The sequence below is a fragment of the Nelumbo nucifera genome, chromosome 1 (genome assembly GCF_055504915.1).
Source record: "Nelumbo nucifera cultivar China Antique chromosome 1, China Antique-T2T, whole genome shotgun sequence".
Classification (NCBI taxonomy): Eukaryota; Viridiplantae; Streptophyta; class Magnoliopsida; order Proteales; family Nelumbonaceae; genus Nelumbo; species Nelumbo nucifera.
In genome coordinates, this window is record NC_142649.1 from 172,885,769 (window position 1) to 172,909,964 (window position 24,196).

General features: G+C 39.0%; 1 protein-coding gene across 2 annotated transcripts in view; it reads left to right on the forward strand.

Annotated features, from left to right (window-relative positions):
* The window catches only part of LOC104596418 (hyperosmolality-gated Ca2+ permeable channel 1.7), a 42,400-nt gene extending 29,030 nt beyond the window's left edge, over nt 1-13,370 (forward strand). For both annotated transcript variants that reach the window (XM_088895277.1, XM_010257569.3), the window contains exons 11-12: nt 12,232-12,465; nt 13,086-13,370. In XM_088895277.1, coding sequence (XP_088751403.1) covers nt 12,232-12,465; nt 13,086-13,319 — 468 coding nt within the window. In that variant the 3' untranslated portion in view covers nt 13,320-13,370. The remainder of the gene's footprint in view (nt 1-12,231; nt 12,466-13,085) is intronic.
* The last annotated feature ends 10,826 nt before the right edge of the window (nt 13,371-24,196 follow it).

Consider the following 24,196-nt stretch of genomic DNA (forward strand, 5'->3'; position numbering starts at 1 on the left):
GGCCTTCATAAGATGGCTGGACCTAATGACCATTTAGTGTAAATGTTGGGCCCATTAAGAGCCCATAGTGATGGACTCAGGGGTTCATTGCATTCAGCAGTGAATTCGGCTAGGCCTTGTAACAGAGGCTAGGCTGAACCCATGTGGCAGATGTGTAGATCAATGATAGGGTCCCACGCCATACAAAGAGAGCCAAGCTAGCCAGCATTAAAGAGGAAGTGAGCCTGAAAGCTTAATGTGGCCTAAAAGCCCATTTCGAACTAGGTTAATTAGATTAATTAAATAGGGGCGGATCTGGGATTTGGATCAACAGATAAGATAAGGGATTATCCTTATCCACTTAAAGAGTCCAGATCCAAATAAAGATTTGGATCAAAGGAACTCCTAATTTGATTAGGAAGGCTGATCTTTATCTGCAGATAAGATAAGGGATTATCCTTATCACTTAAAAAGTCCAGATCTAAATAAAAGATTTGGATTAGGAAACTTCTAATGGGATTAGGAAATTTTCTCTTTAAGGCTATAAATAAGAGAGCAGGGCGAACCTCCAAAGACACATTCGTTAAATACAGAGAGAAGACAACACAGTTAGACTACTTTTGCCTTTTGCTCTACTTCTTCCTGCTTCTGCCTTCTGCTCTTGCCGCCCCACTCTATTTCTTCCTGCTTTTGACAATGAAAGTGGAGTATGCATTAAGATTTGACTTCTTAGCCTCCAAAAATGAAGCTTAGTATGAGCCCTGCTCGTCGGATTGCAACTTTCCAAAGACCTCGGCGCCCGACACATTGAAGTCTTTAGCGACTCCCATCTGGTGGTTAACCAAGTGAACGACGAGTATGAGGCCAGAGAATCCAACATGGCCAAGTATTTAGTCAAAGTGCAAGACCTTGCCCACCACTTTCAACGCTTTGCCTTGATGCAAGTCCCGCGGGCCGAGAACATGAGGGCCGACGCCCTATCCAAATTGGCAAGTACCTCGGGTCCAACACTCGGCCGTATTATCCACGTCGAGAAGCTAGCACGACCCAACATTGGAAAAGTTCAAGTGCTCCCTCTACAATCCGAGCCCTGTTGGATGATCCTCATCCTAACCTACCTCCAACATGAGCAGCTCCCCTCGGACAGAAATGAAGCAAGATGAGTCTGACGGTAGGCATCTCGTTACATTTTACTTGAAGGGAAGTTGTATAGAAGATCTTTCACCTTGCCTTACCTCCAATGCCTTTGTCAAGATGAGGGTGCGTATGTTCTCTAAGAGATCCATGAAGACATCTGCAGCAACCACCTCAGATTATTTTTGGCCAACCGTTTAGAAGGATGCAGCCGAGTTAATGCATAAGTGCAATCGGTGCCAGAGACACTCCAACATCTCCCATCGGCTAGCCACAACCCTCTCGGCCCTCAGTAGTCCATGGCCCTTCGTCAAATGGGGAATGGATCTCCTCGGCCCTTTCCCTTAAGCCACTAGGAACAGAAAGTACCTCACCGTCGCAATTGATTACTTCACCAAGTGGGTCGAAGTCGAGCCCTTGACCACCATCACAACCAAGATGATTCATAACTTCTTTTGGAAGAACATCATTTGCCGCTTCGGCATCCCCCACATGCCCGTCACTGACAACGACAAGCAATTCGATGATGCCAGGTTCAAAGAATGGTGTGCCAGCCTCGACATCAAACAACAGTACGCCTCGGTAGGCTACCCCCAAACCAACGGCTTAGCCAAGGTCACCAACAAGACAATGTTAGACGGGATGAAGACAAGACTTGATAGAGCCAAAGGCCTCTAGGCCGACGAGCTTTACAACATCCTATGGGCCTACCGGACAACACCTCGGACTGCTACGGGTGAGACCCCGTTCAACTTAACTTATGGCACCGAAGCCATCATTCTAGCAGAGATCGGCCAATCGATGCTTCAGACCGAGGCGTACAGTGAAGCCGAGAACAATGAAGAACTGAGAGTCAATATGGATCTGTTGGAAGGCATCCAAGAGCAGGCTCAACTCAAGGTTACGGCCTACTAGTAGAGGGTAGCCCACTACTACAACTCTCGGGTGAAGGAAAGACATTACAAGGAAGGAGACCTCATCCTCAAAAAGTTCATGGTGCCCGAGCCCAGTGTTGGAAAGCTCGGCCCCAACTAGGAGGGTCTCTATAGAATCAAGCATGTCGTCGGCCCTGGCACCTTTCAGCTCGAATATTTGAATTGAAGACTGGTTCCTCGAACTTGGAACTCTGAAAATCTCTGGATGTACCATTAATGATTTGTAAATTTTGAAGGCTTGTCAATGGAAAATTGCAAACTTCCTCCCCCCCAGCTAAAACTTTAGTCTATACGTTCTAACCGTACACGACAGCCAGGACCCCTCAGCCGTGCGACTAGCCGAGGCACACAACCTTCACCAAGGTTTATACACTCAGACTGGACAAAGGCCAAGGCACACAGCTCCTAGCGAGCCATATGCCTACTTGACCTTTTTGCTAAGGCAAGAAACTATGGGACCTCAGCTATGGCATCGGCCAAAGACTTCGGCCCACCATGAACAAACACTAAAAACGAACTAAGTACTTCGCTAAGATAGGAAATGCTCCGTGACCTAGGACAGGCACGTCCCCACGGCCTCGGCTGCCCAAAGGCTTGGTGTGGCCGGAAGCGTGTCGTTAACCACTTCGTAACACCAGTTTTAATATTTATAAATTTCTCTGTTTCTCATAACAATTACAAACGCAGTAAATGGTGAGAACAGGTCGTATCCACAGGGAAGCGAGGGAAAAATCGTTACAAACTTTAATCTGGATAAAAGAACACAAAGGGAAGTTGCAGAATCACAAAACTTTAACTAATTAAATTGGATTTCATTAAGAATAAAATTTGAACACTGTTGAAAGTGAAAAGTGCATAAAAATAAATAAATAAAAAAAGTCTATAATCCAATCAGAGGTAGCAGTCTTCAGATCTTTCCTTTGATCCTCAAACTTCTTGAACTAGGCCTTTCGTCTTACCTGGCCGAATTCCTGATCTGTAGAAAAGAAACAAAGCAAAAATTAAATTGAATAAAAGTAAATTTGCAGGAAGGAAAAATCAGACTGGAAATTAAAGAACAGAAATTAAATCTAAAACTGAATTAAAATGGTTGGGATCCGATTCCAAAGGTGGCAGTAGTGGCTTTGGCGAACTGCAAGCAGGAGCCACTCCTCTTGTCTGGGCGTTCTCCTCTTCTTCTACCCTTGAACTTCTCAAGATCAACCTTCCGTCTTACCTGGGGGCAAAATCCAACCCCTTCTTAGGGCCCCTTGGGTCCTTTCTATAGAGAAGGGTGGATAAAACTGGGATTAGAGAGAAAGAGGGGGGCGGCAGCTGGGTTTTAGCAAAGATATGGGCTCCCTAGGGTTTCTAATGAAGGGTTAGGATGGTTCTGGGTTGATCCTAAGGCTTAGAAGAAAGGGAGAGGGCGCCCAATATTATGTAGGGCTGAGATTTGGGCGCCCAGAAATGGAGGGTGGAGATTGCGCCTAGTGTTGAAAGGTGGAGATTAAAAGGAGTGGGTGGCGCCCTAGAGTGGATGGCTGAGATAGAAAATGGAATGGAGGGCTGAGATCTAATGACTAGGGGCTGAATGGTGAGGATTAGAAGTTAGGTGGCACCCTAGAGTTAAAAAGCTAAAAAGAGAGTGCCCTAAAATGAATGGTGGAGATTAGAAGGGATGGAAGGTGGAGATTGAGCAGCTAGGGGCGGCTAGGGTTTGCTAAGGATGAAAAGAATGAGCTAGAAGGCACCCTAGGGTTTGCTAATGAGAGGGGAGCGTGCTAAAACAATAAGAGGGGCGCCATTCTGGGTTTAGCAGTAGCCGCATAGTTGGTCAACGCCTTGTCATACTCCTTCGACGCCTTCCAAAGCTCCACGGCCTGCTCCGCCCACGCCGCGGAAACAGCACGTGCCTCCTCGGCCCGATACCTCTCCTCCCCGTCCAGCATCCTCTGCTCCTCAAAAGTTCTCAAGCTATGGTCGGCAGCCTTCAGCGCCTCCTTAAGGGACCTCACTAGATCCTTCTCAACCGTGATCTCAGCCTCCAAGGCCTTCCTCAGGTTTTGCTCCTCACGCATGGTTAAGGAGACTGACTCTCGACCACTTTCTGCCTCGGCAACCCGAACCTCGAGTTGCTCCCTCTTCTCGGAGGCCTTCAGCTGAGCCATAAGAACTTCCATCTTGTCGCACAAGCCGATGGCGTAACAAGCCACCTGCAACAGAAATGCCCTCATCAACAACAGAAAACCAAAAAAACAGAATTTCATCTAAGTAACAAAAGTAAATGTTACTTACCCCAGCCACGTGATCCATGAGGGCGTCCTAGATCCCCTGCACGCCTTTCTTCGTCATGGCAAGTCGTCGACCTGCGGGACCATCCCGATAACCAGGTTTCAGCCGACCCTCAGAGTGCTCATGGAGTCCCCGTCCTTCACATTCCATTGAGGACGGAACGTACGCTACACTACCTACGCGTTGTTCTGCAACTCAGACGACGCATGAGGCCCCGAGTGATGGGACCCCCCAACGGCACCCTCGATTGGCCGCCCCTTTGGCATTCTTACACCCTTGCCACCGCCCTCGGCTGGGCGCAGTTCCCTCAGTGTTATTGTGCCTATATCTCTTTTATTGCTTCTATTTTTATCCCTCAATGTTACTGAGGCAGTGCAGTTCCCTCATTGGAAAGATGCTATGAACTAGGAAATGGAGGCGCTTGAGAAAAATCAAACATGGTAAATTGTTTCTCTTCCAGTGGGCAAAGTTCCTATTGGGTGTAAGTGGATTTGCACAGTGAAGTATAAAGCCAATGGCTCAATTGAAAGATATAAAGCTCGACTTGTAGCAAAAGGGTACACTCAGTCTTACGGCATTGGTTATTAGGAAACCTTTGTTCCGGTAGCCAAGATGAATTCAATTCGAGTCTTCATGTCTCTTGCTTCCCATTATTCTTGGCCCTTATATCAAATGGATGTCAAGAATGCCTTCCTTAATGGCGACCTTTAGGAAGAAGTTTACATGGAACTTCCTCCTAGAGTTAACATCCCTAGGAGTAAAGGAAAGGTTTGTCATTTGAAAAAATCCCTCTATAGCCTTAAGCAGTCCCCTAGAGCTTGGTTTGATAGATTCAGAAAAGCTATCTTGAAAATTGGCTTCTCTCAATCTCAAGCTAACCACAGCTTGTTTATCAGCAGAGCAAATGGAAAAGTGACTATGTTGATAGTATATGTTGATGATATTATCACGGGGGATGATATCTCTGGAATTGCTGAACTAAAGTCTTTTCTTGCTACTGAATTTGAAATTAAGGATCTTGGAAATCTCCGGTATTTCCTAGGGATCGAGGTCGCAAGGTCAAAGAGGGGCATTTATATTTCTCAGAGGAAATATGTCCTTGATCTACCTCAGGAAGTAGGGAAATTGGATTGCAAACCAGCTGAAACTCCAATTGGTCCTGATAAAGTTCAAATCTGTAAACCTGTAGCCTTCAGATTAATCAAGGAAGAAAAGAAAAGAGAGGAAAGAAAGAGGAAGAATGAGGGGAAAAAACCTGGTTCGAACTGAAGAGAGAAAATCTGTTCTCTTCATTCGACCAGGGTGTATTAGCCTTTCTAATTTACATGCAAATGAGCATTCTACCCTTATTTAGTCAACACTAACACTCCCCCTCAAACTGGAGAGTATATATCATATAGTCCCAGCTTGTTACATATGTAATCCACTCTTACCCGTCTCAACCCTTTGGTGAATAGATCTGCCCATTGGCTTCCTATGTTAACATAAGCTGTACTTATTACTCCACTAAGAACCTTCTCTCTCACAAAGTGACAATCAACTTCTATATGTTTTGTTCTCTCATGAAAGGCTGGATTGGAGGAAATGTGGACAGCAGTTTGGTTGTCACAATAAAGCTTCCTCAATGTACCAATTGAGTACCCCATTTCCTGTAGAAGGTTCTTCAACCACACCAGTTCACAGGTTGTATGTGCCATGGCTCTGTATTCAGCTTCTGCACTGCTTTTTGCCACCACTGTTTGTTTCTTACTCTTCCATGTCACCAAGTTACCCCCAAGAAAGGTACAATGACCTATAGTTGACTTCCTGTCAGATATAGAACCAGCCCAATCAGCACCAGTGTACCCTTCTATCTTAAGTTTTCCTCCACTCTTGTATAGAAAACCATGACCCGGAGCACCTTTCAAGTACCTTACAATCCTTAAAACTGCATCCCAATGAGGGATCCGAAGATTCTGAATAAACTGACTCACCACACCAATTGCAAATGAAATATCTAGTCAAGTAATAGTTAGGTAGTTTAGCTTACCCACTAACCTTTTGTACCTTCCTAGATCTTCAAACTCCTCACCTGTATCACTACTCAACTTAACATTCAATTCCATAGGTGTTTTAGCTGGTTTGGCACCCAACAACACTGTCTCCTCCAGTAGATCAAGGACATACTTCCTTTGCCACAAATTAATACCATGTTTGGAACTTGCAACCTCTATCCTTAAGAAATATTTTAGTTTGCCAAGATCCTTTGTCTGAAAGTGATCATGCAAAAAGATCTTCAACCTATCAATCCCGAACCTGTCACTGCCAGTAATAATAATATCATCCACATATACCACCAACAAAATCTTCCCAGCATCAGAATCATAACTAAATACAGAATGGTCAACTTGACACTGCTTCATGCCAAGCTTTTTCATTACTTCACTGAACCTTCCAAACCATGCATGAGGAGACTGTTTAAGTCCATAAATAGCTTTCTTGAGCTTACACACTTTACCATCCTCCCCCTGAGCAACAAACCCGGGTGGTTGCTCCATATATACCTCCTCAAGAAGATCACCATGCAAGAAAGCATTCTTGATATCAAGCTGAAACAACGGCCAATCATACATAGCAGCAAGAGAGATCAAAACACGAACAGAACCAATCTTGGCAATAGGAGAGAAGGTCTCTATGTAGTCAATACCATATAACTATGAATAACCCTTGGCAACCAACCGAGCTTTCAATCTCTCAACACTACCATCAGGCAAATACTTGATTATGTAAACCCACTTACATCCTACAACATGCTTACCAGGGGGAAGAGTGGTGAGATCCCGCATATGATTATGAGCCAGAGCAAAGAGTTCGTCTTCCATTGCCTGACGCCACCCTAGAGAGATAAGGGCTTCCTGGACATCCTTAGGAACATAGCTAGAAGATAACAATGAAATGAATTGTTGATGGAAAGGAGGGAGGTGAGAAACAGAAACATAATTGGAGATAGGATGAAGGGTACAACTGCGTTTACCTTTCCGTAGGGCAATGGGAAGGTCAAGATCAGACATTGGTGTGAGGGTGCTACGGAAACTATTGCTGGATCCGTCAACGGTGAAGAAGCTAGAGGGGCCGGTGCATGTCGATGCGTATACACTTGATGGATAGGTGGTCGTGCAGGAGGAAGTGGCATCGGAGATGAAGACTTAGTCACAGCTAGAACAAGAGGAATGGGGTCCGGAACAGGAGCTGGAAGCGGAAGGAGAGTGGAAGGAGAAGTGGAAGGAGAAGAGACATCTGACCCAGAAAAGAAAGGAACCAACTCAAAGAAGGTTACATCGAGACACACAAGAACAACATCGAGAATTGAGACTGTAACATTTGTACCCTTTCTGGGTCCTATAATAGCCAAGAAAGACACTTTGTAGATCGTGCATCCAACTTGTCTAGTCCAGGGCCAAGGTTATGAACAAAGCAAACGCATCCAAAAACCCGATGGGTAAGAGGAAAAGGGGACAATGTAGGAAACAAAACCGAGAAGGGAGACTGACCATCAATGATGGACATAGGCATTCAGTTAATAAGAAAGCAGGATGTAAGCACAGCATCACTCCAAAACCGTTTGGGAACATTCATTTGGTGCAACAGGGACCAAGTGGTTTCTAAGAGATGGCAGTTTTTCCTCTCAGCTACCCCATTTTGTTGAGGGGTGTAAGAGCAAGAGGTTTGACGAATAATAACGTGTTGTTCTAAATATTGCTGAAATGGTGTATAAAAATATTCTCGACCATTATCTGAACGTAGAATTTTAAGATGGATACCAAATTGAGTGCGGATTTCAGCATGAATTTTTTGGAAAATAGAAAATAAATCACTTCTTTCTTTCATAAGATAAAGTCATGTCATCCTTGAATAATCATCAACAAAAATAACAAAGTATTTGTATCCATTGTGTGACACTATTTTCTTTGGACCCCAAATGTCCGAATGGACCAAAGAAAAAGGACTCAACAAACGACTCTCGACTCTAGGACTAAAGGAAACCCGATGATGTTTCCCATACTGACACAACTCACAATCTAAAGTAGAAAGACGATTCAATGATGGAACAAGTTGCTTTAGAGCTTTAAGAGACGGATGACCAAGTCTGCAATGCCACTTGAGAGGGGAGAGAGATGAACCACCACCACTGGAGAAGGATGACTGAAGAGCAGTTGATGAACCACCACCACCATCAAGATAATACAGTCCACCGGTTTCACGCCCTCCACCAATTTTTATCCCTGTCTTGAAATCCTGAAATACACAAGGTGAAGGATAAAAAGTGATAGAGCAATTAAGAGACTTGGTTAATTTACTAACAAACATAAGGTTAAAAGAAAATTTGGGAACATATAGGACTGAAGACAAAGATAGTGAACCAATGTTAACATCACCAATACCACTCATGGGGGAAGTGGAACCATTAGCAAGGGTGACAGTATGGGTAGTAGAAGATGAAGAAAGTGAAGAGAACACACCTGGAGTCCCAGTCATATGATCGGAAGTTCCAGAATCAATGATCCAATGGGAGGGTTTGGATGCCAGACAAACCATACCTGAGTGGGCAAGTGTAATTGTACTCGGCTGAGAAGTTGCCTGGATTAACTGCTTATATTCAATACGTGAAATACTCATCTCTTGTCTAGAGACACCTATAGATGTAGGTGTTTGACTGGTTTGTTGATTCCCTTGTTTCATACCACCACTAACCACTGCATGATTTGCCCAAGATGAAGGTGGACCATGCAGATCATAGCAAAACTTAACAGTGTGTCCATCTATACCACAATGTGTACACCTCCTCGGACCATTATTACGTCCTCTACCACGAGCTCCCCCTGAATCTCGGCCTCCAACACGCCCACCACCATGACTTACATGTGTCCGCCTCTACTACCACGGCCTGGCTGACTCTGATGAGCAACACCTCTACCACCACGACCTCCCCCCCTTGTCACTGCAAAAGTAGACCTGTCTGATATGGTAGGATTTTCCGGATGTCCAATGGAAGTCCTCCAGAGACGGGCAAACACCTCTTCAAGAGAGGGGAGGGAAGACCCACCCAGAATTTGGGCTCTCACCGGTTCATATTCAGATTTCAATCCCACCAAAAATCTGGTAAGATCAAGTTGTTCTCTCTGTTGTTGCTGAACTTTGACATCTGATGTAAGAGGGTGATACACATTCAACTTATTCCTAAGATTCCTTAAACTAGCATAGTACTCCTCAAGACTCTGATTACCTTACTACAGATTAAAGTACTCTTGATAGAGTTGGTATACCCTAGTGGTATTGTCTTGCCCTAAGTAAAGTTTCTTTGCATGATCCCAAATCTCCTTTGTTGTGTCTAAGAACATAAAGTTCACACTAATCTTGGGTTCCATGCTGTTCCATAACCAAGTCATAATCTGTGCATCTTCTTGTTCCCAATCATTGTATTCTTCGGATTCAACTAGAGGTTTTTCTTCTCTCACATGTTTCACTTTCTTCTTAGCTCTGAGAAACACTTCAACGGATTTGGCCCAAGGGACGTAATTTTCTCCATTCAGTTTGATGGAGATCATTTGCACATTCAAGTAGTTAGGAGGGACCATAACAGATTTGTATTCATTGCTGTCTCCCATGGCTGCTTTTATTCACACTAATATGTTACCTCAACTCACCAACACCCACCACACTACACTCCTATAGTTGAGCAATCACCATTATCCCACAACATTTGCGGCTGACCATTGCTGAAACATCCACTGTCACAGATTTCAGCAATGGTAGTTAAACAGTCTCCTCCTCTTTCGGCACCTCACAAGAGACCACCACACACAAGAACATCACACAGCACTCCACATTACCTTCGATCACCTGTCTGAACCACATGCCTGAACACAAATCACGATTTTACTGTAGCAACCCTCGTCGGTCCATCAGAGGGTGCCCTACCAGCCACCTGAAACAACCACACCACACTCAGCTAGAGGCATTAAAACCTCTAGAAGGAGAAAACGACCACTCCTTTTCAGCCTTTTTGACAAACTCCAAAAACCCTAAAAGAAATCTGCAAAAACCTCAACTAGGGCGCGCAGAGACTGTACAGATCCGAACCAATCTAATATAGCTCTGATACCATAATAAAGTTCAGATCTGTAAACCTGTAGCCTTCAGATTAATCAAAGAAGAAAAAGAAAAAGAAGGAAGAAGAGAAGAGAGGAAAGAAAGAGGAAGAATGAGGGGAGAAAACCTGGTTCGAACTGAAGAGAGAAAATCTGTTCTCTTCATTCGACCAGGGTGTATTAGCCTTTCTAATTTACATACAAATGACCATTCTACCCTTATTTAGGCAACACTAACAGATCCCAATCATAAGTTGGGAGTTGATGATGGAGATGTCCTTCCTGACAAAGCTATGTATCAAAGACTTGTCGGTCGCCTTCTCTACTTGTGTTTGACTAGACCAGATATAGTATATGTTGCGAGTATGGTCAGCCAATATATGCACAAGCCTAGATCATCTCATATGCAAGCAGTGAATAGAATACTTGCCTATTTGAAGAGAGGTCTAGGAAAAGGGATGTTGTATTATAATAATCATGGGCATTTAAAGGTAGAGGCTCATTCTCATGATAGTTGGGCAGGTTCTATTAATGATAAGCAGTCTACTTCTAGCTATTGTACCTTGGTGGGTTGTAATGTTGTATCTTGGAGAAGTAAGAAACAATTAGTCGTGGCTCGATCTAGTGCAAAGGTAGAGTACAGAGCTATGGCTCATGGACTTTCTGAATTGTTATGGCTGAAGAACTTGTTGACAGAAATGGAAGTGCAGATTGATACTCTAATGATATTATATTGTGACAATCAAGCTACCAAAAACATAGCCCACAATCCTGTTCAACATGACCGTACAAAGCATATAGAGGTTGATCGACATTTCATTAGAGAAAGAGTTGCCAGTGGAGAGATTTGTTTACCTTTTATGTGGTTTCAAGATCAATTGGCTGATTGTCTTATTAAAGGTGTCTCCAAATCAAAGCTTTACAACAATTTGAACAAGCTGGGCATGACAAATATCTATGCTCAGCTTGAGGGGGAGTGTTGAGAGTGTAAGGGCATTTATGTCCTTTCATGTTTTTTTATTTGGGTGCCTATTCAAGGGTCCATTTGTAATTTTCTTCAATATGTTAAGTAAAATATTTCAGGGTGTGAACAGTAACACACCATAGACTCTCAACAAAACCTCCTCTTTTCTTTTTCTTATTTCTGAATACTCCAACTTTAACCTAAGCTTTGGCTTTTATTATTTATTTATTTTTTCTCACAAAGTGGTTGTTCTCAGACTTGAGCCCATATTGTCATGCTTGTCAGACCAAGATTTTACCATTGCACTAAGCAATGGCACCTAAGTGCATATAAACCAATGAAGAAAAAAAAAGTTGTTAGTGCAAATACACTGATACTTGCTGCATTTTGATAAATTTTCATATATAGAAGGCTTACCAGTTGGCACTCTCCAAACTTAATCTGTTGCCAAGAGTTTATACTGTGATGCTTAGTAATAATTTTTGGATATGGTGTAGAATGCTCAATTGGTCATGGATATGGGATGCTTATATTCTGATATTACCAAATTCACAGGTTTAAATTATGTTTGTTATATATGCTGATTAGATCATTGTGTACTTCTAGTTTCTGTTTTGTCTGCTTTAGTATTTAAATAATGTCAAGTTTAGTTACATTTTTGTTAACACTTGACAAACCTAATTCTTTTATTACCTCGTAAAATATCAATGTTATCCATTGAGAACTGTCAAGAATATATCACAACCAATTTTGTATTGAAAATATCTTTGAACAACCATTCTTCATTGATCCTTTTTTTTTTGTTCTCTTGTACAAGATCATCAATGTGTATGACCAGAAATATGAGAGTGCAGCCGCGTTCTGGCCGGATGTGCACTGGCGTCTGATTATTGGGATGATAATATCACAACTTCTGCTGATGGGATTATTGAGCACAAAAGATGCAGAGCTATCCACACCGTTGCTCGTTGTGCTTCCTATATTGACCATTTGGTTCCACAGGATCTGCAAAAATCGCTTTGAATCAGCATTTGTGAAGTTTCCATTACAGGTGAGTAATCCTTTATCACCATGCACACAGATCAATCTCCGTACTCTTCAATGCAGCATGGTCTTTCAGCAGTGCTCTCACAGATTATGCCTTGATACTGTGTTCACCCAGACAGCAATTAGGATGCATCCGAACCACTGGTTTTCACTCAGTGATGATACTTATCATTGGAAAAAAGAGATGACAGTTTAGGCATGCCTCTCTTAAGCCTGACTAACCTATATACCAATACTAAAGAAGACCAACCTATTTAAAATGTTATCTCCGTTGGTGCGTGTAATCCTTTGGATCCAAATTCATTGAAACATGGTCTTATGATCCCAAAGAGTTCTTGCAACCATCAGGTGGTAATACATAGGGGCCATTGCTTGGTGCAATTATAAAATCTCAGGCTTACCAGCATGAGAATGTAAAACAACATCTGATGGGACCCATCCCAAGACCCTAGTAACTGGGACCAACATCAAGGCCCCTTTTTTATCAGATAGTGATACATTTGTCTAAGTCTTTAATCTGGTTCGCACAAATAGCTTCCATGGATTGTTATGTAATTACATGTACTCTGAAGTTGCATTTACTTTTATAATTGGTAGGTTTTTCTCTTTTATACATGATGACAGGATGCAATGGTGAAGGATACATTGGAGCGTGCCACAGAACCAAACCTGAACTTGAAAAACTACCTGCAGGATGCGTACATACATCCTGTCTTCAAGGACAATCAGATTGAGGTACCGACAGCCATTTATGAGGATGAGAACAATCCACTTGTGCCAACCAGGAGAACCTCTAATAGGAACACACCCGGTGAAAGTAAACGTAGTTCTGAAATCAGTTCTGAAGGTCGTGTTTAAAACTAGTAATTATCTTATTCATAATATCATTTTGTTCTAGCGTTTATTCTATTTCATTTTCTAATTTAATTCATTAACTACACGTCTACACCAGCATGATGATGGCAATGATAAGTAGGAAAAAAAATTACGAGAAAACCATGGCCTACACATGCTTTCTTGCATATGTGAGGAGTAAAAAGGCTTTCGGTCATACAGAAGGGACCCTACTCTACACCCTAAGCTTTATCATCAACATGGTTTTAGAACCATACGTTGACCCGGACTGTTGGACCTTTTGGCCTGAAAACCATTCAGGCAATCAGTTTCCATTTCACTCTTGACCCAGTTTTTATTATTTATTTTTTAAAATTGCAATGGGCCATTTGTTAGGACCAGACAGTTGAACCACTGACTCAAAATTCAGTGGCCAAAGCGGTTTCCAATTCTATGTTGGTTTTTAAAACATTGATCATTAATAAGGAAATGCCAAGGGGCCGTTTGATAACGGATGAAGTGGGAACTGAATGACTTATTGCTTTATCTCGTTGAGTAGGTTCTGAACTCCTGTGCTACATGATGGATTGATGGCATGTGGGGTTGGTTGTTATATCCCTTGAATTTTTGTTTATGACTGTTTTATCCCCCAAAACACCGAGCAACAGTCCTTGTGAGACTTACAAAATATTCCAGATCAGCTGTGGTATGTGGTGCATATATGGAATTGATGCGTGGCCTTATTAGGACCAAATTAGAATCTCTTCATCTCTTGTAACGCGTGGTCGTGGATATATGTGGTTCCATCCATGTATTTGAAGATATCAAATTATTAGGGGTGTAAATGGATCGGATCAGATTCTAATGAAAGTATATTCGAATTCAATCCGATACTGTTTATGTTAGATCTGATCCTATCTGAAGATTTAATTGGATTTGACATTATTCATGTCGGATTGGGTTTGATCTGACTTATTTTTTTAATTAATAAATTATTAAAAGAAAAATAAAATATACTAATTTAAATAAAATAAAAACAAAAAATACAATTGGTCAATCTGATTGTATCTTTTCAGACCGGATAGGGGTAATTTGAATCCATCCAATTTCTAATCAGATCTTATTATTCAATCCAATCCGAAGATCTGAATAAAAGTAATCCAAATTTGATCAAATAGGATCGGCCGATACATTTGCACCCCTACAAATTATCTCTCAGGGTTTTCATTTAACAAACAGAAATAGGAGTATAGGACCTCTAGATTGAAGCTTTGAAGTTAAGCTCCGTGAATGAAAATTTTGACTGAATGCCCGTCGGAATGCAACTTTTAAAACTGGCGATTGGTCGATCTGGATCTGCACTGCTGGGATGGTGCCCCATTCTTGTTTTGATCCCACTAAGCATCACACAGTTTATTTGACTTCAACGTATTTGGTTGGACAAATTTAACTTCAAACGTAACACCGTTTTTTAAAATTGGGTTTTATTTTAGGTGGAGAGATAGGGTTATGTGCATGGAAAAATATTTGGATCCGCATGTAAAAAATTGCATTTTACACAGTGTTTAGAAACCAGACCAGATCGGCCGGTTGAACCGTGACCCAGGGCCTTGATCGGTTTGGTTATACCTCAATATTCGGACTTCCTCAAAGCCCATTGAAAACCGGTTGAGTGGCCGATTAAATCGGAAAACCGGTGAATTAGTCCCAATTTCATGAAACTGCCCGAATTCATATACAAGTGAAATTTTAAAATGTTGTTATAAGATTTGAACCCAAGACCTCTTATTTCCACAAATTACTTAATTACCACTAATCCACCTCTTTACTTATACTAATTAATGATTATTTATTATACATATTACATTATTATGCACGTATTCTAAAGATAATATAAGTCAAAAGTGAACCCTAGTCATTTGTTCTAAAAATTAAGAAGCTTACCATCCGTCCACCATATTTAAGTACATTAAAAGTTGTAAAATATATTATATATAGTATTTATATGACTTGTAGTATATATATATATACGTCATCACGGTTCGACCTCCAGTTCAACCTTGGTCGAACCTCTAATCTGTGAACCTCTCTCTCTTCTCCAGTTCTTTGAACATTGATTTTACACGTTAATTTTAGAATTTAGGGTTTAGATATAAAATATCAGGAGGTGGTTCGTTTAACCAATGTTTTCAACCCATCCTTGACTTGGCCGATCGAACCATTTGAACCATCATGCAGCCAAGATTCCGGGTCCGGTTCAGTCAAGACCCATTAGATAGTCAAAAATTGTTGACTTGGTCTAGAACTGTTCAACTCAATCATTGGGAAACAGGCTGCACATTCAATGCATGCAAAACTTTTGGAGGCGATAACTTTGCACTCCAATGTCCGGTTAAGGTGTTTTTTTTTAATTTTGGGTAACTTTTCGAAATCTATGCATTCCGAAAAAAACCCTCTTTTGGCCTCAAATTGCAATTTTTAATATTTTTATAAATAAAAAATTAAAAACTAAATTAGAAAATATAAATTAAATATAAAATATAACATATAACATATCTAAAACATATTTATATATTATTCATTGCTAAAATATATATATATATATATATATATATGTGTGTGTGTGTGTGTGTGTGTGTGTGTGTGTGTGTGTGTGTGTGTGTGTGTGCAATGACCTGGTACGATCTGAACCATTTGACCCGACCGATCGAACCCGTGACCCAGAGCAATTTGGCCTCTAGGTTAGTTTTTAATACATTGTGTTTAACCATGGTAGGAACGAAGATAAGCCATGTGCATGGCGGTGTTGGGGGTAACATTAAAAATGTAATTTCTTTGTTTGCAGAAGTTCTTCTGAATTCTCCTACATCCATCTCTTTGTTTTGTTCTTCTTGAAAATTTGTCTCTGAACTTTATTTGGCCTTATTAGTATCTATTTGTATCAATCTCTTGAATAAATGAAACATGATTGAAGCTTTCAAAAAAAATAAAGTAATTTCTGTATTTTAGGAGGTGTTACTTTGATTGTTGTGGTATCTAATGGGTTTTTTTTTTCGCCAAGTAAAGGTATTAATTCATTAACCAAGGTCCAAATTCTTATTACATTAACCTTGATGTAACCAAATTAGTGGATTTCTCGATAACACCGCCCTTCAAAAAATTTGGCAGACTGATCTAAACGATGATCAACAACATTCATGACCCTATTTACATAAAAAGTATAAAGTTAAATGGTATAAATTACATATTTTAGTTTTTTCATTTCAACAGTTTCCAATTGTATTTTAAATATCTCACATTTTATATAAACCATTGGTTTTGTAAGTTTTACTTATTTATCATCATATAAAATTTATATTTTTTATTATTAATATATTTATTAAGATTTATTTGAATTTATATTTTTTATTTGAATTTATATCTACATATCACAAAATATCACTTAAAACTGTAACTTTCCAGACACATGATACTTTAAACCTTGGGGAGATATATACTTAATAGTTGAGGTGGGGCATATACACTTGATAGGTGTTTCATGGGCTGTGCGACAAATCATTTTGCTCCACAACAAAGTAATTAATGCAAGTGAAAGATTGGGTATTTGTGGGCCACATACACTTTACCGTTATCATGGGGAAAATTGATTGATCCCATGGCGTGAATAGTTGATTAGGCTAGGTTTGGAACGAGCACAAATACAAATATGTAACTTGCAAAACCTTGTTGTTTGTATTAGGATAAATTGTTGAAACACTCCTTCCCTTAAAGTTTCTAACCATTGCTAAAATCTTTCCTGAAGTTTGGTAATTGCAATCATCTCCCCTAAACTTTCTTATATAATTGCAAGTAGACTTGCTGCCAAAATTCTCTAATAAAAGACATAAAATGTCCAACATACCTATGCGTTTACTTTTGATAAAAATATTTATTTTCCAAATTTTCTTTTCATATCAATCAATACTGCAAACCCTTCCAATCTCTTTTCCAAAATTGATTTGTTCTTTTCCAAATTTTCTCAACTATAAACTTTTTTTTTTGTTATTCATAAAGTTTGTATTGTTTTTTCCATAGAAACCAGCCTCACTCATAATTGCATGGGTATTTTGGATATTTTTGTGCCTCATGTTAGAGGATTCTAAATGGGGTCTACTTGCAACTATATTAAAATGTTCAAGGGAGGTGGTTTCAGCAATGGACAGAAACTTCAGGGGAGGATTCAGCAATTTACCCTTTATATTATTTTGTATGTATTTATACTGTACATATTTGTATTTGTATTCCTTTTTGGAAGGAGTACAAATACGAATATGAAGAGTTCAAATCCATGTATTTTGTATTATTTTATATGTATTTGTATTATACACATTTGTATTTGTACTCCTTCTAAACTGAGCCTTAGGCTCCATTTGGGAAGAGCGCAAATGCAAATATGCAAGGTTCATAAAAATGACAGCCAATGTATTCACTCTTCCCAAATAGAGCATCAAGCCCAATTTGGGTACATATTTGTATTTGTACTTAGGGATGGCAATTTTGCGAGAATTTTTGGGTATCCAACCCGTTTATCAAAACCCAATAGGGTTTGGGTCTTGACTTTAGGGTATCTGATACCCGATACCCAATTTTATTTGACACGGGTACCCGTTCCTCATACCTAATTATAAACCCGACTATTATATATTTGTGTGAGTGTGTGTGTGTGTGTGTGGTATGGTATAATACATAGTATAAAATAATTTATAATATAAAGAGAATTTCTTTTTTTTTAAGTCAAGTTCCAATAATTCAACCTTCATGTTTATTTGTTTACTTATTTACCCTTAAGGTTTAACAATTAAGAACAAGAGTTCAACACCTATTGACAGATAACTTTTGTTTTTTTTTTTTTTGGATTTTTGGTTCTTTGAAATTAATTACAAACTTATTTGTATATGGATACAAATATGCTTTTGAAACACATGGATACGAACGAAAAATATGGAAAAGATTGGACACACTAGGGAAACACGTACAAATTTCATAAATACATCAATAACACTAAATTTAAGGTCAAATATCCATAAATTATGCATAAATATATAAGATATATATATTTACATACATGAAAAAATACATTGCAATTAATATAGCAAGATGCATAAATATCAAACAACACATTAATTAAGAGTCCAAGACACAAAACATATGAACCTATTATATTTATCCTAATTGTTATATCAAAAATTTCTATTTTATTATTTTTACTTTTTAACATTAACAAAATGTTTAACCAAATATTAAATTCTCAAATATAAATTAAATTATATTTAACGATTTATAAAAATATATAATTTGTACTCAAAATATATCAAATCTATTAACTTTATAAGATATATATCATATGAAAATTCATAATTTTTAATCACTAAAATAATTATTTCATCATTAAAATTTAAACTTCTATAAATTTTTTAAAACTAAAAATCATTTTTTCACATAAATGTAAGTTAGTAGATTTGTTAGGTTCGATTTAATATTATATCCTTGAATATTTTGTAAACAATCTTTTTTATTCTTTTGTAAATGATAAAAATAATGTTATTTAATATAGATTAAATAATTAACTAATAATTAAAAAAATATATAAAAATTGTAAGATATATGTCATGCACAAATTTATAAATTTTAAGTACTAAAATAATTATTCTATTATTAATATTTTACTTGTATAAACTTCTTGGGAATAAGATCATCATTTGATGTAAATTTGGATTTGATAGATTATTTATTTCATTTAGTTATAAAATGCTAATTTTAAATATTATTTCTTTTAATTTTTAGTTAGAATTGTTAATCATAAATATGTATTGTTTGTTTGGATGAACACAAAAGTTAATAAAACTTATTTTATTTCATTAAATCACACACTTTGTGACTTAAAGTAATGTTAAGAGTTTCGACGTTGTCATTAACTTATCTAGGTTTAATTCGCAATAGGTTTGGGAAATTGAGAGGAAAAGTTAGACAGATTTGGGATTAGGGGTACATAGGTGGGTTTGGGAATGGGTAGGACAATTTGCACAAGTACCCTACCTGTTGTCATGCCTATTTGTACTCTTCCCAAATTAAGCCTTAGATTTAGTTATGTAAGTACAAAGGAAAGGGAAGAAAATAAATAAATAGAAAGAGAGAGAGCAGGGATGGAAATTTTCCCCATCCTCGATGGGGACCCGACTTCCCCAACCCGATGGGGGTGGGGATGAGGGTTGCTTTAGCAGGGTGGGGACAGGGATGGGGATTAATAGGGATCCCCGACTAGGGTCGAGGTCGGGGTTGGAGATGGGGAATGAGGTCCCTGCCCCATCCTGACCCCGATTATATATATTAAATATATGATATTATTTATATTATTATATATATCAAAATATATTTAAGGGTTACGTACTCTGCAACCCAATGCAGAATTCTGAATGACAGCCCCCCATAGTTTATTAGTACTCCCCCCTATAAACCACATCCTGCTCGTGAATTTGGCATCAATTCACAGTCATGATTCATCCCCCTGTACGATGGGGCTACAAAATTCTGACCTGGACTGATCAATCATTATCCCTATATTTAAAATAGTATTTATATTTGAAATTATTTATTTATTTTAAGTAAATTTATTTTTTAGAAAATACTGTTAACTGAAAATTTTCAGGGATTTGGGTTCCCACGAGGAACTTATCCCCGTCAAGGATCAATGATGGATGACAACTTTTATCCCCAATGGGGATCAGAGTCAGGGACAGGGATTTATTCCAAAATCGGAGTTGCGGGTGGGGAATATGATCCTTGCCCCGTTGCCATTCAAGAGAGAAAGGGAGGGAGGGAGGGAACAACCGGATTAGATTTTTAGCAAGATGGTCTAGAAAGGAAACTATCATTATATCTATAATATAATATAACTCAACTAACTTAAAAGCTGGATCGCCTGTATAAATTTAGTGAGCTTTTTGAGTTTTTACATTGATATAAGTGCTTTATTTATCTGTTATTTTTCTTTATTATATCTATTTCTCCATATTGTTATAAAGTGGATATTAGCCTTGGATTTGGTGTAAATCATAAAAATTTAATTTAATTATAATATTAAATTATTAACTTATATTTTTAGCCTTTACTTTTACATACTTAATGCATTGATGCATGCTGTTAAAACTATTACTATATAAAATCGATACTTGCCCTGGTGCCTTGGTTCCTTGCAGATCATAAAAGCTAAATCATAGAGATCCTCTTTTTTAATGGAAACAAAAACAAATCTAATTAACTGTAGGAAGAGTTTAAGAGGGTTGAAATCTTGGAATTGCTGGGGAGTGGACTCTAAGGGGCTAAGTGGAGGGCCAGCTTTATTCTAGAATCAAGATACCGAAATCAAAGTTCCTTTTGCGAATGAACATTTCGTTCACACAAGAATTGGTGATGATAATTTGGGGGACTGGTGCGGCTCCTTTATCTATGGGGAACCAAAGAAAGAGAAAAGAAATTATTTTCTTTTGGATTGGAAAAAAATAGCTGAAAAGACAAAAGAACCTTAGCTTTGTTTGGGAGACCTAAATCTGACCTTTTACCAAAATGAGAAAGAGGGTGGTAGACTCTACAGCCAAACCCACCTAAAGAGAAATCGAAATTTTCTGCAAGATTGCTATTTACAAGAAGCGGTGAGCTATGGACCTTTGTTTACTTAGTCAAATGAAAAAGGACCAAAATCTCATTAGGGCCAGGTTGGATAGATCTTTATGTAATAATAATTGAAAAAATTGCTTTGAAGAAGCCTATGCTAGAATAGTGTATTGTTTAGGGTCTGATCATTTGCCAATTATTGTCAATACTGAAAGAGAAACTAAATGGAAAAGGAGGCCCTTCATATTTGAAGAGATGTGGTTGACCCATGAGCTATGTGAGTCAGTGATCAGAAATAACTGGGGGAAAGATGTTCAAGGATCCTTTTAGTTTATGTTGTGTTAAAAGAACAGGGAAATTAAAAACACTTTTATCAAATGGAAACACTGATTTGTTAAAAAAGAAAAAAAAATAGATGAAGAACTTGGAGATCTCCTTAAGAAAGAGGAAATCATGTAGACCCAAAAGGCAAGAGTTAATTGGTTTGAGCATGGAGACAAAAATACTAAATATTTTCATGCAATGACAATGAAAAGAAGAGAGGGAAATAGAATCTTAAAATTGAAAGATGGGAATGGGGTTTGGTGGGACAATGAAGAGGAGATATCTTAAATAATGAACAAACAATTTTTTGAGATTTTCAAAACTTCAAACCCTGCAAACATGGAAGTGTTTTTAAACTATCTGGAGACAATAATTAATGAAAGTGAGAACAGAGGTTTAGAGAAAGAGGTTATTTAAGAGGAAATCAATTTTTTTTCTTCAAAAATGTTGGGAGATTGTGGGGGAAGATGTCATCAACGTTCTGGTTAATAAGTTGAAACCTTTGCAAAGTTGATTTGAGAACAACAAAGTACCTTTACCCCAGGAAGACTTATCCAAGACAATATTTTGGTAGCTCATGAAGTAATAGACTCCATAAAGACAAAAGGAAAAAAAGAAAAAGACCTGAATGACTGAAGTTTGACATGAGTAAAGCTTATGATATATGTGAAGGGATGAGAGATCCATCATATGGACGCCCAAATCTTGTGGAATAAGATGGGCGAATTTCAAAAATTTCTCTCCCTTCAACCGGGAATCGCATTCCCTATTTTAGAAAAATCATATTTTTCAAGAATCAATCTTGAACCATGAAACGAACCAGATCTGAACAAAAACAGTAGGAGAGGATTATACCTGATACGGAGAAATAATATTTCCCAACGAAGGTGTTCACACTCAAGGAAGGATCCAAAGACTGCTCCCACTGAAGATGGCGCAGTGTAGGATGGAGCAGAATCAACAGTGTTCTCTCCAAGAACCTAATCCTTCGCAAAAAATAGCAGGATGGCACGTGAGCACAACTTTCTATCAGTCCCTTCACAAGGAACTGATGTCAAGATCGAATCTTGATTTCTCCCACTGAACTGGAAGTCGAACTGGCAGGTGAGGCGGCAGCAGGAAGGAGGCGACAAGAAAGAATTTCGTAGGGTTGCTTAATTCTTCCTTCTGTGATTTCAGCTCTGAAGATGATGTGAATATGTGTCTTCTTAAGGTTGTCGCCCCCTTCTTCTTTTATAACTTCAAAGGGATTAGCTCCTAATCCCATTAGGAGTTGCTGATCCAAATCATATTTGGATCCGACTTCCCTTTAAGTGATAAGGGTAAACCCTTATCTTATCTGCAGATTGGATCAGCCTTCTCCTAATCTCATTAGGAGGTTTCCAGATCTAAATCACATTTAGATCTAGACTCTCAGAGTGGATAGGGCTAAGACTCAATCCTATCTGCTAATCCAATCTCAGAATTCGCCCCTTATTTAACTGATTAAATTAGCTCAGTTCGAAATGGGCTTTAGGCCCATTAAGGTTATGTGCTCACTTAGCCTTCCAAACTGCTGCCCATTTGGGCTTCCTTGTATGGCGTGGGACCCAAACATTGATCTACACATCAGCCACATGAGTTCAGCCCAACTTTTGCTACAAGGCTTGCCCGAATACACTGTTATGGACAGTGCACCCCCTAAAACCCATCACATGGGCTCTATGGGTCCAACACTTACCCTAAGTGGTCCTTGGGCCAAACCACCTTGTAACACCCAGGGACTGTGGGCAGATGCAAGATTAGCCCATCAGGGATTACCCTCAATGGTCTTACACTTAACCTCTCAACCCATAATGATCAAACATTGCCCGACAAGAAAAGACCTCTCCCTCGGCTACAAGGAACAGTGTTGCACTCTCTTCTTATATGGATCCCGGGAATTAAAACATTTTGCAAACATTTTGAAACCATAATATACTTTTATATCTCATATAAAATATATTTTGCAAAACAAATCTCAACGATTGAAATCGGTTGCCGGCAGTCTTGGTTTCCATCAGAGAGAGTGCATCCCCGATCATTACCTTTGTCCGACAAAGGGGCTGATCCTATCACTATGACCACCCACTCAGATGAATTCTCAAACTGTCCCAACATACCCAGGTTTTGAACCCCACTAAGGATCTCATAGATTGGTACATCAAAGATAACCCAATCCGACACCTAGTGCAGTATCATAATCGAGTCTAGGGGTCGGGTGTAACTTTCCAGTTTTGCCCATTAATCTCCAAGGTCCAGGGCAATACTGGAAATCTGGTCCGGTTCAAAGATTCAATTGATCCTACACTGCATGTGCCTTGGGTCTCACCCTGGTGGCTGAGACAGGCCACCCCAACCGACTTGGTGGCACATCAGTGTCAGCCTTATCCCCAGACCGACCCATTGGTTGTGAACATTCTAAACTAACACGAGTCTCATTAAGTGTCCAGTTTAAGAGTATTACATAGAAACACACCAAAGGAACATGAATCAAATATGTACTTTATTCATTTACAACAAACTCATAATGTACATCATTCTGATTGAAGTTAAGGGCATACAAAAACTATCTAACAATATGGAATGGCTTTCATAAAGCAAGTTCTTTAAAAAACAGGGTTTGGAGAGAAGTGGATCACCTAGATCATGGAGTGTGTCACTACTATTTCCTATAGAATTCTAGTGAATGAAGCTCCAGGTGAAACCTTCAAACCCCAAAGGGGCCTGAGACAGGGGGACCCTCTATCCTCTTATCTATTTCTCTTCATTTCTGAAGCCTTCTCAAGTAAAATAAAAAATCTAGTTGACCAGAATCAGCTCACAAGTATTAAATTGAATAGGGAATATCCCAAAATCTCACATCTTTTCTTTTTTTTTTTTCACAGATGAGTTACCTATTCACCAAA